The 14,308-nt window shown below is 44.6% G+C and overlaps 3 protein-coding genes and 1 long non-coding RNA gene across 5 annotated transcripts in view; 2 read left to right on the top strand and 2 right to left on the bottom strand.

Moving 5' to 3' along the window:
- The window catches only part of LOC108165024 (allatostatin-A receptor), an 88,169-nt gene extending 82,155 nt beyond the window's left edge, over positions 1-6,014 (bottom strand). The window contains exon 1 of one of the 2 annotated variants that reach the window (XM_033394194.1): positions 5,549-6,014. The gene's annotated coding sequence lies outside the window, so the exon portion shown is untranslated. The remainder of the gene's footprint in view (positions 1-5,548) is intronic. The other variant, XM_017301060.2, reaches the window with a different exon arrangement.
- Positions 6,015-8,361: 2,347 nt separating this feature from the next.
- On the top strand, positions 8,362-10,377 carry LOC108164636 (nucleolar complex protein 4 homolog B). Its single transcript, XM_017300482.2, has 4 exons — positions 8,362-8,600; positions 8,665-9,367; positions 9,436-9,965; positions 10,147-10,377. Exons 1-4 carry the CDS (start codon positions 8,466-8,468, stop codon positions 10,261-10,263), a joined length of 1,485 nt encoding a protein of 494 aa, XP_017155971.1. The 5' UTR covers positions 8,362-8,465; the 3' UTR covers positions 10,264-10,377.
- LOC108164635 (pickpocket protein 28) lies at positions 10,037-12,362 on the bottom strand. Its single transcript, XM_033391923.1, has 4 exons — positions 12,264-12,362; positions 12,053-12,201; positions 10,609-11,411; positions 10,037-10,551 (listed from the first exon to the last, which is right to left on the bottom strand). The coding sequence occupies exons 1-4, from the start codon at positions 12,345-12,347 to the stop codon at positions 10,280-10,282; spliced, it is 1,308 nt and encodes a 435-aa protein (XP_033247814.1). The 5' UTR covers positions 12,348-12,362; the 3' UTR covers positions 10,037-10,279.
- LOC108164637 lies at positions 12,164-13,461 on the top strand. The gene is made up of 2 exons (XR_001775880.2): positions 12,164-12,886; positions 13,036-13,461. It is a non-coding gene; the product is annotated as an uncharacterized LOC108164637 (long non-coding RNA).
- Positions 13,462-14,308: the final 847 nt, after the last annotated feature.

Here is a 14,308-nt window from a genome sequence, read left to right as displayed (position 1 = left end):
AATGCGTTGATTGCCAAGGAAATGGCATTGCAATTCCATCTGCAATCTGTGGAATATTAATGAATAAATTCCAATACCAATGAGTTGTTTGTGCATTTTAATATAATACATTATATAAGTATGCATACAAGTCGACAAATACAATGAGTTGTGCACGAAGTAAGCTTTAATTTTAAATTCGAAAAAAAGAAATTCTGCATTCCCTTTCGTGGACTTTGAGGCAATTACTTAAACTCCCCTCACATCGCTCCCATCCACAACCGCCACCACGATTCCAATGCCAATGCCAATGCCATTAAGCTTTAATTAGACAATCGCCAAAGTTAGGCCACCAAACAGCTAAAAGCATGTGTGAGACGACGATTCAACGGCGGGGAAACTGTTTGTAATTTATTAATCAATTATTTACAAATGCGCACAAGGAGTACACAGAGCCAGCCGCCTACTCGTATGGGAGTGGCTCTGACACTCAACCTGAGGCTGTATTTCACTCGATTAGCATGCAACAGCAATCGCCGAAAGCCACCAAAAGTACAACGACAACAGCAGCAAGTGGCAAGCGGCAAGTGGCAAGCGGCAAGCACCACAGATACATACATACGAGTGTATGTATGTGGATGATAACTTCAAAGTAATATTTTGTGGGCCACGTTTGTCTTTTCCCCAGTCCACCGCAGTGGGGTCTCCGTTTTCATTTACTTCTGGGAAATGCCTGTCGCTTTCATCTTGATAGCCCTGATGGAACAGCCAAGATGCCGCCAAATGTAGCACAGCAGCACGGCAAGAATTCAACTTAATTAACTAATTGTGCGTAGGGCATTCTCGAAAACTCCGCTCCTCTCAGTTGTTGGCCAAGAGAACACCCTAATCCAAACTATTTCAGTGACTCCAGGACCCCAAGGAATTCATACTCCAAATACCTACTATTTCAATGGAATTTGACTATAATCAAGTTCACTTTTCATTCCTTCGCAGTTAATTAGCGAATCTTCAAGATTCCATTGCCAAATACATGTCTGGGGAAAAACGATGAAAACTATTTTCCAGGAATTTAAATGATTTTTCAAGCGTTAGAAAGAAATGAAAAATTCAATAAATAGTTTAAAGAGATTTTTTGGTTTTGATCCAGGTTAATCTTAGATTTTATTCCATTTCCATTTCTTATAAATTTGATTAGATATTTTTCCTTTGCCCACTCGACGTTCAAACGTCAACTAATCCTGGCATCATGCGGAGAATTGCTTCTTCGGAATAACAACAAACAAAAACGTTTTCCTTTTGATAAATATTTGCATTGAAATCAAATTAAGATGTTCGCTTGTCGTCGTCGTCGTCCTCGTCGTCCTCCCTCTTGCTCTTTGAGCCACATTCGATTATCATTTTTGCTTGGCAGGCAATTCACAAATCATTTGTTTACACGGAATTTTCTCGTTTTTTCGTCGCTTCTTTTTTGTGCCCTGTACTCAGAGACCACAAGGGGTATATTGCCTTCGCAGAAAGCGATGTGGGGAAGGCCTCTTCCTCATTCAGAGGGACCAGGAGCCTCCTATAAATCAAGAAAGCATTTAAGAGCCGTGGTTTTCGGGGTCGTCCGAAATGAGTGCCGGGTATGGCAGTGTCGGACCCACTCTTGTTGTTTTTTTTTGTGGCATTGCGGTGCTGTGGCTGCTGCCCTTCCGCTTAAGTGATGTCAATCAATTAAATTTACACACCAGGCCAAGGGGAACGGGCGATGCGGTGGCACCCTATGGCACCCTCTGGCTTTATACATTTTTCATGATACTCGCGTGTCGGTGGTTCGGTGGTTCGGTATCTCCGTATCTCGGCTACTGTCTCTGCCACACTCTCTGCGTGGGCGTGTGTGGGCGGTTGGGCGGTTGGGTGGCAAGAGCTTGAGCAAAAATTTGTAAACGTGTTTATGTTGCTTTTGTCTGTTTGTCTGTCTGTAAAGTGTGGCTGTAAAGTAAGCTTATGAGTGCTTCGGGGGCACGCACTGCGGAATGGCCCTGGATAAGCTGCCACATGAGGTGTGGGTGGGAGGCTGAGGTCCTAAAAACCTGGGAAACCTCCAGCAGCAGCGGCAGCAAAATAACATTTGCATTTGGCTGTGGTGTAATTCTTAAGCTTTATGGAGCAAGAGCACTTATTAGTATCCTGAAATTGCAGCATTTCATTTGCTTGAATTTCAAATATTACGAGCCATATTATTGCTTAGCTGATTAGCCAGAATCATGGCTCATAAAACAATCCCATGGACATGGGCATGGCCTGAGAGCTCTCTCGGGAAGCCAATGGTCTGATAATTCTGTAAACCGTTTCACGAACTGTTTATTACCGCTTTGCCATTTCAATTAGTTGATTGTTTCAAGCCATATTTTAAAGGGTTTCCCCATTGATTTATGAACGCTTTTGTTATTCATTCATGCACTCATTATTCATGGTATATTCTTCACTTATTCGTGCACTATTGAGGAAGATTTATGCTCTGATTTATGAACTATTCCATAATTTATACACTTCTGTGTTGACAGAAAGACATTCAATCCCATAGACTGGTCTTTTTAAGATTCAAAGTAGGATTAGCCCTTCCATTTGCGGACAGTTTGTGCCTTGATTGATTCATGTTGTACCCCAATTGTTGTACGTTTAACAGATGTTTACTTAACAATTGCATACCCCCCGATGTCTGTAATAGTTTCAATGCAGTTGCTAATTAAAGCAATTCACAGACGATTACCCCCATAATGGATTGATTCACTTCTGTGTTGCAATCAGTCGATTCATGGCTTCTTTAATTCAAAACATTAATATAATTTGAACTTCAAATACCTTGCTGCTGAAATGATACACATTTCTTTTTATTTCACCTCAAAGCAGCTTTTGAGCCGGCTTTTTGTAAATAAGAAACTACAAGTTTCATGGCAGGCCTCCTCGTGGCCTCCTGCATTCAGTTCAAGGCTCAAAATAAGTTCAACAAAGTTGCAAGTCCCCAGAGCCAGTTATGGTAGCTTGGTCGAAATCCGAATTCCGAAATACTTTTCATCACAGCATCACTCTCTCCCGACCACAAATTTGCCAACTGTCGCTTTTAAGGTATGCAGGACAGAGATTTGCGTGCAGCAAAGCGGGAATGCTGTGGCGTTGTTGCCCCGCCCCTCCGCTCACTGGTCAAAGCTTTCGAGTCCAGGGCTTATCAGTGGGACGGTAAGGAGGCGGGATGTGGAAGCTCTATAACTTTGATGGGGTCGAGTCCCAAACATCTTGACTGACTGCACTTTATGGTTCATTTTGCATGCCTCAGCTGAGCAGAAGCTGGAGTTGGACCTAGACTGGACATGCCTCGTGGCAGTGGCAGCCAACGAGCAACAACAAAAAGGGGCAAAGTTTCCAAGAACCCAATCCCAGTCCCAATCCCAGTCCCAATCCCAGTCCTAGACCCACACCCAACCACTCTTCCTGTCCATCTACTCATCCACCTACTTCTGCCTTATGACTATGCGTTTTGGTATTTTTACTGCCGCTGCGTTCCCATTTACGAGACAGAGAATTTTGAGTTGCTTTTTCATTTTTAATGCCATATCTTGGTCTTGGTCTTGGTCTCGGTCTTGGTCCTGGTCGCTTTTCCTATGACACACAGACACAGAGAGACAGAGACAATGTTTGTGGAGGAGGTTGTGGCAGTGGCAGGGACAACCAACTCGTGTGCTGCGTTGTCCTTGCCTGCAGCGTTAAATTCTTGCTAAAATATTATGGAAAACTTTTACACAATTCCTACGTATTCGGAAGCTTTAAAAAGAATTCACCAGAGAAATCTTTCGCTAGCTCTTACAGCTTTTCGTGTTGCTGTGTTACCGAGGAGGGTACTCAAAAATTGGCAACACCGAAAAGTAAGTGGTTTCAAGGGCATACCCTGTTGTTTGTCATCCCAAGAATCCTCAGATTTGTATAAGGTAATTAAAAAAATAATAAATATTCATAGGATATTCGTAGGATGCTTTAGAAAACATCTGAGTCCCAATAGTCGCATAGATATTTTATACGAAAAGTGTAAGTTATTATTTTTTTCGTTGGTTGTCCTGGAGGCTCTCCTGCAGGTTGTCAAGGCCTGTTCGGCAATTAGCCAAACATTTAAAGCCAAGCCATCCATCCACAATTTGTCAGTCGAAAGGAGCAATTATTTCAGTTCATTTCGCTTGACTTGACTGACGCTTTGGTTTGCTCGACCGGGCGGCTCCTCCCGGTGCTTCGAGAATCACTTAACAGAACCACCCTGGCACCACACCTCGCCCCACCCGTCGCCCCGTCTCGCCTTAGTACCTCTGGCTGGCTACGTTTACGGCCATGTCGCACCTAATTAGGCCAATTAAATTTAGCTGCAAATTACACACATTATATGTGCAAATTGGGCGGCGAATTGAAATTGAATTTAAATGCATGTCGGCCGCAGATCGCGTGATAAACTTGTGGCAGATGCCCCATGGATTAGTCGCGAGTCACGACTAACCAAAGGGGATATTTAACCCTTGGTTTGAGTGGGTGTTGGCTCAAGTAAAAAGCAGTTAATTTTCCAATTTATCAATTTTTAGGCAGTAAATCATATAGGATCTGTTCCGATCTGCGCCGAAAGCTTTGATCCATTATCAGAGCTATTATGAGAGCCAGAACTAGCAGCAAAATACATTGAATCGCAACTGTATTTGTTTCGATGTTTGAACACCTGGTTTTTGGACACTTTTCACTTCATACTTTCGGGATGTATTCGTCGCAAAACTTAAGGTTCAATATATAGAAACTGCCCGAGGACAGTGTCCCTTTTCCTTCGAAAAATAATTCATACTTTAGCCGAAGCCCCGCACATCTTGTGGTTCTTCAAAAAACTGTTTCAGATTTTCACTCTTCCGAATTCCTATTCCACGTTAAAGACTGCATAGATCACTCCGAAATGCACTTTAATTTCCACAATCATTAACTTCGATTCGTTATCCGATTGATTGGGTTCCCTAAAGAGCTCTTATGCCATCATTGCCAACAACCTGTCCGTGTCCGTGTCCACATCCTGAATAGAACTGAATCCCATCCTGTTTGGATTCCTAGTTTATTTACTATTTTCTGTGGGGTCAGCCATGGATATCGCCTTGGGGTTCATCAATCAAGCGGAGAATAAAAAAAAACTTGCCCACAACTCGATGCACAAGGAGGAAGGAATCCCCCCCTCCGCCTCCCCCATTTCCATCCCTCGTTTTGTCCCTTAAATTTAAACCGTTTAGGAGCCGGGGGCAGGAGCAGAACCCGTTCCGGAAGTGGGAGTTCGTTTCGGATAGGCACGGAGGAGGCGAGTGGGCGTGGAGGCGACCCTAATTAAATGACTCTTTTGCGGAAAGGAAGGACCAAAAGGCATCAAGGCCACACCGTGGGCGGAACAATTGAAGTATGAGTCCTACAATATATATTCAAGTCGTGTTTTAATTCAATTGCCGGCTAAAATTCTTTTCGGTACCTTGGCGGCATCTCATTATTTAATTTCCGGCTGGGAGCATCTTGCACTCACCTGATCCGATTGTGGGTCCTGGTCCGGGTCCGGGTCCGGGTCTGGGTCTTGGTCCTTCTCCAAGACGCCGGACAGTGCGGAATATTAAGAAGCAAAACGCAAGGAAGTCAGGATTTGGTTTTCATGGAGAATACAATGAATTCGGGCACAAACAATATTATATTTCAAGCGGTTTCGATTTCAATTATTATTGGTTGATGTTTTTCAGTATATATTTTTTATTTTTGTTGCGTTTTTAGGTTTTTGAAAAGCTCTCAGCACATTAAAAAAAATGTGGAAAAAAACACGTTGTTTTTGAAAAAAACAGTGCGTTTATTTTTGAATTTGGGCTTAGGTGACACTCAAACAGGTCTGTGGTTCCCGCTCTCGGGTTCGGTTTCGGTTTCGGCTCCGGAATCGGAATCGGTTTCTCGTCCGCCGCACAACTGTCGCGTAGGACATTCGCAAGCGAACTGCGCGCCTTCCGTGTCCAAATCGTCGCCAAGTGGAAAACCAAAACAAAAGCCGAGCAGCAGGCCACCGGAGGCCGAACCGAAGCTCGGGCGACGCGCCGATGGCTGATGGCGCTTGTGGCGCCGCGTGGGAGTGACTCAAGTTTTGAGCCAAAAAACCACTCAATGCGCCACAGACCCTCCCAAAAAAAAAAGAAGCGAAACCACATTCTATATGCTTTCATTTTGTAGGATCAACTTTTATTTTGTGGATGTAAACTAAATTTGAATTTGAATTTTAACCAATTTACGCCACACCAGAAGGCAGAAGGCAGTCGGCAGTCCAGTCAGTCATTTGATTTCTCCATTACTCTTAATGAATGCGATTTGTCAACAGAGAAATTGCCGGGCAAATTGTTGCTGCGGCGCCAATTCTGTCCAATCTGTACTGCCTTTCTGCGATAATAAATCTTCGTTTTATTATTCGGCTGTCCGATGCGATTAACATCAAATTAAATGCCAAACAAAAAGTAAAGTTTCCTGGGCGAAAAAAATACCCTTTAAAAATCCGTAGACCCATAGTGATCAAAAATATGGCTACTATTTCGATTAGCTTCGACAACATGTTGAGTTCTTACAACAAGTTGTTCTACCAATCGTTTTAATGACAGAATGTTCATACGATCCTGGCTGTTCCAATAGACATTTGGACCAAGACATTTTTTTTATATAAACATGAGTACTCATTCTGATCAACACCATCTACTCCAATTGTGAATACCCTCTGAAAAGGTTATACAAAATAACAAACCTTTTCGTCAGAGGAGACAACGGAAACGCGGCACACAACGGGGCACGCAACAGGCGCGCGAATTCTCACAGGGACCCAAATATTTGTAAACAAAGCCAAGAACCGAATCCGATACGAAAACCGACAACGAAGTCAAAGACGAGTTGAAAATACGTTGAGAACTCACTCAATTGAGTGCAAAACCGGCTTGAGTAGATTTTCCTCATGAATGAATGTGCAAGTCGGTGTTACTATGCCCAATTGTATCTGTTTTCACTGGCATACAAGTTGTTGAAATGTAACGATTTCCAATTAGCAAACATTCGTAAAGCTCCACAACAAAAACTAAATGATATGCTCAAAAGAACTCGCCGCTTAAATTTAGCGGGTAGGCGAGATATCGATGAGACGATAAGACGTAGCGCAGTCGATAGGAGAAATATACCAGATAAATCGAGTGTCCGCTCAATTTAAAATCAAGCAAGCGTACATAAAATAAGCGTACATTGCACTCTTAGCTAGTCCAATATACTATTTTTAAAACAAAATATGATATTGGTAATATAAATGGATATAAATGTAGTTTATTAAGACAGTATAAGCCTCACAAATAGTCAAACGTATCTATATAGTGTTTTAGTATCTTTAATAATATCAAAATTGTGGGAGTAGTACACATATTTCTAGTTAGTGACTGCACCACGGACAATCATTTCCTTAATTAACTGAAAATAATACCAGCAAATATAACACATTTTTCTAACAAGGTGGCAGCCCCCAACGACGAATTCCGTATATCGCACACAGCAGTCGATATTTTGTGCATCAACATGCCAGTAGAATCAACAGTGGCTTGTAAATGTATAACAGATTAAGACCAGAGACTTCAATTAAAACCACAACGAAACAATTGAAGAATATTGTCGATTTGCCGTGAACTCAAAAGAGTATTTCCGTTGATGTCCAAAAAGTTCAAAAACTTATCGTCCACAAATATTTTATCACCAAAAGATATATATCGATATATTGATGTATCAATATATACCTATCTACGGCCTCACGTGGTAATGGAAAATCGAATATCAAAATCGAGGAATATGGTTTCCAATCCTTGGCGGAGAACTATCCATCCATCCAAAGTACTGAAAATTGAATAATTTTGGCGTGTTTAGGTGAAACATATCATGGTTTTTCTACAAGAAGAGTTTAGAATCGGTGAAATTTTCCGTCATTTACCTCAAGTCGTTAAACTGCTTAAATAGAGGGAGCTTAAATGGGTTAAGTTCGTTTGCTTATCGGTATATTTACGATAAATCGGTATATAATGGTATATTCTGTCAATTTCATCAATCTATTAAATTTTATTTTCAACGTTATATAGAACTCCAATAAAAGCAAGTATTTAGAGTAGACCAGTCAAGTAGAAAATTGATTCATCAATCGTATAAAACTATGAGGGCATGGCTAAATGGTCCACATAGCTATTAATATTCCACGGAAGATCAAAAACGAGGAATATGTAAAATATAACTTGAATTCGTCAGTATATTTACGGTATATTTTTTAAATGAGACGATACATTTCCGTGCGCATATTTCTTATCGATAAATCCCACCCACGGCCTCATGTGGTTGCTCGACGTGACTTTAAAACTTTAAATATTAATTCAAAAGAATTGATTGAAAAAACAATAAAGATGAAACGCCGCGCCTCATTTGAAGGCTCCAGCTTAACAGAGCAGAACACGCGTAGGATGCGCCTTCAGGCCAATGCCATGCTGAACGCCAACACTTTCGATCCGACGCCTCTCGCTAAATTCATCCTGAATTTGGTAAGTCTTTGCTTAGATCTCCTCAATGCCGGATACTGATTAAGCTAATCCCATGTCATTGCAGAGGCAGAAACCGGCCAATATCGATCAGAACGATCTAATGGCCGTCCTGGAAGTGATCTTTACCAATTTGTTCAAGCGCGAGTCAATGGATACGCAGGCGCTACAATGGGACTCCCTGTACACAGAGACGTGGGTTTTGCTGCTCGACCGCATTGGCTCGACGTCTCAGGTGGAGACCCTGATGGCCCTCAAGGTGTGCATGTCCCTGATTAAGGGTGAGGCCGAGAGCCCCTTCGTGGAGGGAGACTGGCCCATCGGCAAGCTGAAGAGTATTCTCGAAATTCTGATCAATGGCCCGGAGAGAACCATTGTGCTGAAGGAGTTCGGCAAGTACACCAAATACCTGGACGTACTCAATTTGTCAATCAAGTTCGCCCTCGAACTGGCACCCACCGGAGACTACCAGCATGACACTATCAAGGCGATGAACTATCTGTCGCTGGTCAACCAATTGGATCTGGGCAAGGCGGTGCTCTCTGCGCAAAAGTACCATGTGGACACGAACAAGTCGCACCGGAGCTTCACCTACGAGAAGGCCCGCAAGAAACTGAACAAAATCTGGCGCGGCATAATCGCCTCAAGCAACGGCATAGATGAAGATCTACATCGCATGGTGCTGGTGGTGTTGCTGGAGCGCATTTTGCCCCACATGGAGGACCCCATCGGAGTCACTGACTTCCTGATGAACTCGCTGCATGAATATGGTTTGTCGACGCAAAATCCCAACAAATACTTCGCTTACGTTTCTCATCGATTCCAATGCTCTTTGCAGATGGACCCATCGCCCTGCTGGCGCTACAGGGCATCTTCGTCCTGATGCAGAAGCAGAACATCACCTATCCCGATGTGTACGAGAAGCTGTACCAAATGTTCCATGCTCGCGTTTTCAGCAACAAATACAAGTCCCGCCTGTTTTACTTGGCCGACATTTTTCTCACCTCGACACATTTGCCGGAAAATCTGGTGGCGGCCTTTGTCAAACGCTTTGCTCGTCTTGCCCTGAAAAGTCCACCCAAGGATGCCGTGATCATGATACGCTTCATCTGCAACCTTTTGCTGCGCCACACTGGCCTACAGAAGCTCATACGCGGCGATCCGCTGGCCGAACAGGTCAGCGACCCATATAATGAAAAGGAAAAGGATCCGGTCAAAACGGAGGCCCTCAATAGCTCGCTCTGGGAGTTGCATTTCCTTCAAAAGAACGCCATACCCGAGGTGGCCAATGCGGCCACGTTTATCAACAATCCCCTGCCCATCATGGAGTTCGATCTGGGGCCCCTGCTCGATGTGGAGGACAGTAGGGTGAGTAAAAGCAACGTTTAGTGAGTGAACAACCATCATTAGTGGGGATCGGGGATGTCATGGATTTAAGTTTGATTATTTAGCATTGTTTATTGATTGTACTGCCTTCGACAGTTTCTATTGCTAATCTGCAATTGATTTGGTTGATTGATTCATTGATTTCTTTGCGTTTCTCTCGCAGATATTCGATGACCTATTGAAGAGCAAGGCCAAGCAGTATATGCTGAGTTACGAGAACACCAAGACTTTGGCGCTGGCCAAGCATGACACTGTCACCAAGCACTTTGATCTAGTCTAGAATTTACTCTTAATATTTAAGCCGGATGATTGTAGTTGTAGTTGAGCCCCCTCGGACGAGCCAACTCGGTTTGAAACCATTTGGATGGTGAAATATAATTTATGCTCCCTGGAACAAAAGCCCTGTTCATCGCATGGACAGCTACTGGCGGCCACTGTTGCGGCTGCTGCTGAAGCTGCCTCAGTTCGGAGCAGGTGCGGCAGGGTCGGATCAAGGCAAAGTACAGACACTCGGCTATGGAGAGGAAACTGAAGCCCAGGAACAGCCCCATCAGGCCACCAACATTGGCTGAAAGAGATACAAATTAATTTAATTACTCCAAGGCGACTCCTGGAATCTACGCACAGAGAAAGTCGGAGAAGCCAATAAACTCTGTCTGCTTGCTGGCCCGAAATGACTGGTCCTTGAAGTACATATTCACCACCGCCACATTGCGCTCCACATACGCGTCGCTGAAGTTGACCCTGAGATGCGGATTGGTCACCGCGAGGCCGTCGTGCGAGAGCTTCGTCGAGTAGGCGATCGTATTGAAGGTCAGATCGAAGCAGCTGGGCAGGCAGTCGTCCAGGCATTCCTCCATCGCCTCGCTCGTGCGGAAACGAATCCGCTGCACGCACTCCCTCTTCCCCACCGAGCAGATAGTGTCGTTGCGGTGCAGGCGCGGCATGTAGAATGAGACACAGCCGCAGTGGCGGAGCAGCAGCCCCGACAAGCGTTCGGCGGCGCAGTTGCGCTGCGTGTAATGGGCAAACCATCGCAGCTTCAGCTCATTGCGGAACAGACAGCGCCTGTATTTGCGGTGGACGCGGCGCAGATGATTTTCCGTCCGGATTTTCGCTGGATCAATGCGGAGCTTGGTCTCCATGCCGGGGGCCAGCAGGACGCCCGTCTCGCGTACATTGGGCGACTCGTTGGGACTGTGCAGAGCGATCTTGAAGCCAATGCTGCTCGATGAGGAGCAGTAGTAGGCATCGGCCTGCACGTCCAGCGTCAGAGACAGGCCCAGCGATTCGCCTGTTCCTTGGGCTGGGCGCGGATACAGCACACTGTCCTTATACTTGGCGCCGCGCCTGTATCCCAGCTCCGCATGCCAGTTGACAGCCTGGTAGCTTTTGGGTAAGGTCATATTTCGTTGGGAGAACGAAGCACTGCAAGAGAAACAACAACAACAACAAATAAGATGGTAAGAGCATGTGTAGATTATGCGCTAGAACATTTAATTAAAAATACCACATTTTCAAATGTCCGCGCCTCTTCCATACGCGCTAGGTCATTATCGAACCTGGCATGTGGCGTCTATCGAGCCAAATGAAAAATGAAATATATGTATGCATGCCTGAGCTTATTGTAAAGGTAATTTAAATTTACCAATTTATGTATTTCTTATTGACTTTGGTGTGCAATACAGTTGGTTTTTATTCAATTACACTCGGATACAAATTTACGCGCCTCATCGATATGTTTTTACCTAACAGGGTCGCACTGGAATTAAAAACAAATTAGTCGCGTAGTATAAGCGTTCTTCTGCCAATTCAACTTGTATTCATTGTTTACTGTAAATATTAGCAATATATAGGTGCGAGCTATGCAATTTATTGAATAATAATGACACAGTAAACACGCGCCTCATCGATAAGCAGCTATCGATAAGACAGACAATACGGACCATCGATGACCGTAAAGATGGGTGCACAAAAATTGAACACCATGCTGGCGAGTAAAGTGCGTGTTAATTTCGAGTTTTTCCGGCCAAAACCGAGTGAACTGGGTGGAAAATATGCAAAAATACCTGCGTTTGTACATGTAACGTGGATGCAGCATGTTAAATACACAGCACAGGCCCTCATCGGTGACAATTGGATAGAACATCCTCGCGCATTCATAGTCGTCGGCGCCGAAGCGACAATCGATGACCATCGACTGGCATGGCTGCGATATCTGTGGCATAGACAGGGCCGTTGAAATTTGGAATAAACTGTAAAGCACAGCTGATTACATACATTAGTTATGAACTCCTCCCAGTTGGTCCGATCCTCGCTGACCCGCTGAAAATCCACCTTGCGCCGGCACAACACCTGCAGCATCGCATAAGCGGCCGTGTCATTGGCCAGGATCGCGACTCTGCTGGACAAGGCCTGGTTTAGATTGCAAATGGTGACGGCGGGAAATGGCTCATTTGTTATGTACGTGAGCTCCGGATCAATACCCACTATCACCGGGGTGGTGTTCCACTTGTCGAAGGCGTCATGTATGAGGTAGGCGGCCATTGAGACAACCGCCAGCATTGCGACTCCAAAAAACACTCTGCCAGCACAGGAGTAAGCTTAATCCTCTGTAGCCATGTGCAAATGTGTATGTTATGTGGTTATTACCTGTCGCTGGTGCGCAATTTCCTATTATTGATGTACTTCAGGCCATGTATGGTCGTATTGCGACAGAACTCATCTGTGTTCCTGGCTAGTATGCGGCGCCACGTGGCCATCGATATGTGGGTCCTCGCCTGCGGCTTGCCGCATAACTTTGGGTATGGCTGGCGGCTCCAGAAGAGACCCAATTGCCGGCGACTTCGGTGTTGGCGCATCTTCAGCCACTCTCTGAATGAACACATGGAACTGGCCCTGGGGTAAGTGTACATATTTTTACATCAATTTTCAATTTGCAAATTACCCAATTTGTTTATTTGTTCTATCCCGTCCGCTTGGGTGCCTCTGCGCTTGTATTGTGCTTGCTTTTGTGGTTTCTTCTTATCTGGCTGGATGGTTCTGTCTTCAGACACACTCTAAAGCATGGGAATTGTTCAACGTACAGTCTGGTGTGGCACTGAAGTTGGCAGTAAGGTGGTTTTATTCGAATTATGTCAGGATTTACGACGAGTATTTTGTAGAAATTATCATGGCTATGCCATGTACATACATAGCCCTTGGTTGGTTATAGATGGAATTCGGAGCCCGAAGTCTAACAATTGCTGAACTGTGTCGTATGCCCTTAGTCTTTGAAATTAAACGACTTATTGGAATTGTGTAATCTTTGAGGGGCATTTGAATGTTCTGCTAGCCATCCTTCCTTGTTTGATTCTTAATTATGTCAGTCTCTGAGCTTTTGCTGGTGGTGGTGTTTATTTGTAATAGGTGAATTGAAATCAATAAATTCAATTACAATCAGTCCTTAGGGAGTGCAGTCTTTCAAAGAGAAGAATAATTTAATGTCCAAATCTGGCTATCATATATCGAATGTTGCATTTGCATGTGAATGAGCTAAAGACAAGGTTCTCGTCTTACTTTTGTCCCGAACTGGCTTTAATTGGAGCATTTTGGGAGTCAAACGAATGCCGCCTCATTAGGACAAACAGAACTGAAACGGAACCAAAATCGCCAGCAAAAGTAGGAAACCGTAACAGAAGCCAAAGGAGAAGTAGAAGAGGCAGCAATAGGGCTCAAGTTAGTACGGAAACACATACACATACGCATACGCATACCCATGCACATAAACGTGCACACACTGGGAGGAAGTGCTGGAGGGTCCGGAGGGAGACAGACACTGGAGAACCACAGAAAACGACACTTGAACGAAAATCAAATTAAAAGCTTCAATGGCAAGAGACGACAGTGGCGCTGGCGCTGGCGATGTCGATGGCGATGACGATGGCCAGACCCTGGTCAGGCGGAGGAGCAGCAGGACTTGGTTGCCTCCTTGCCAGTCACCACATGCCACATGGCACATGGCACCTGCATACGCATACGCATACGCACACGCACATTGTATGACTTCATTGAAACAAGTTCATAAAACACTTAACCTGACCAAGCTAACCAAATGTCCCATGGGAATGCCTGACTGAGCCACGACTGGATTGGATTGGACTGGACTGACAGTGTTCTGCTGCTGCTGCCGCCGCTGCTGCCGCTGCTGCTGCTTCTGGTTGTTGGTCTTGTTGACTTGTTAGCAGTTTATACTTGATGATGCAATATGCCCGTCTGGATCCACACACACACACAAGCACACAGACACTGTGGGGCACCCATCCCGGATGTATCCGCATCAATGA

The sequence above is a fragment of the Drosophila miranda genome, chromosome XL (genome assembly GCF_003369915.1).
Source record: "Drosophila miranda strain MSH22 chromosome XL, D.miranda_PacBio2.1, whole genome shotgun sequence".
Classification (NCBI taxonomy): domain Eukaryota; kingdom Metazoa; phylum Arthropoda; class Insecta; order Diptera; family Drosophilidae; genus Drosophila; species Drosophila miranda.
Note: the sequence above shows the minus strand (reverse complement) of the source record. Positions and strands in the feature narration are given on the sequence as shown.

What these genes read in the sequence shown, in the direction of transcription:
- LOC108164636 (XM_017300482.2), top strand. Translation starts at nt 8,466, where the DNA reads ATGAAACGCCGCGCCTCATTTGAAGGCTCCAGCTTAACAGAGCAGAAC. An exon ending in CTAAATTCATCCTGAATTTG is followed by an intron (nt 8,601 to 8,664) that starts GTAAGTCTTTGC and finishes ATGTCATTGCAG; the next exon opens with AGGCAGAAACCGGCCAATAT. An exon ending in GAACTCGCTGCATGAATATG is followed by an intron (nt 9,368 to 9,435) that starts GTTTGTCGACGC and finishes TGCTCTTTGCAG; the next exon opens with ATGGACCCATCGCCCTGCTG.
- LOC108164635 (XM_033391923.1), bottom strand. Translation starts at nt 12,347, where the DNA reads ATGCTGCAGGTGTTGTGCCGGCGCAAGGTGGATTTTCAGCGGGTCAGC. An exon ending in GGGAGGAGTTCATAACTAAT is followed by an intron (nt 12,202 to 12,263) that starts GTATGTAATCAG and finishes TCTATGCCACAG; the next exon opens with ATATCGCAGCCATGCCAGTC. An exon ending in TGGCTTCTCCGACTTTCTCT is followed by an intron (nt 10,552 to 10,608) that starts GTGCGTAGATTC and finishes TATCTCTTTCAG; the next exon opens with CCAATGTTGGTGGCCTGATG.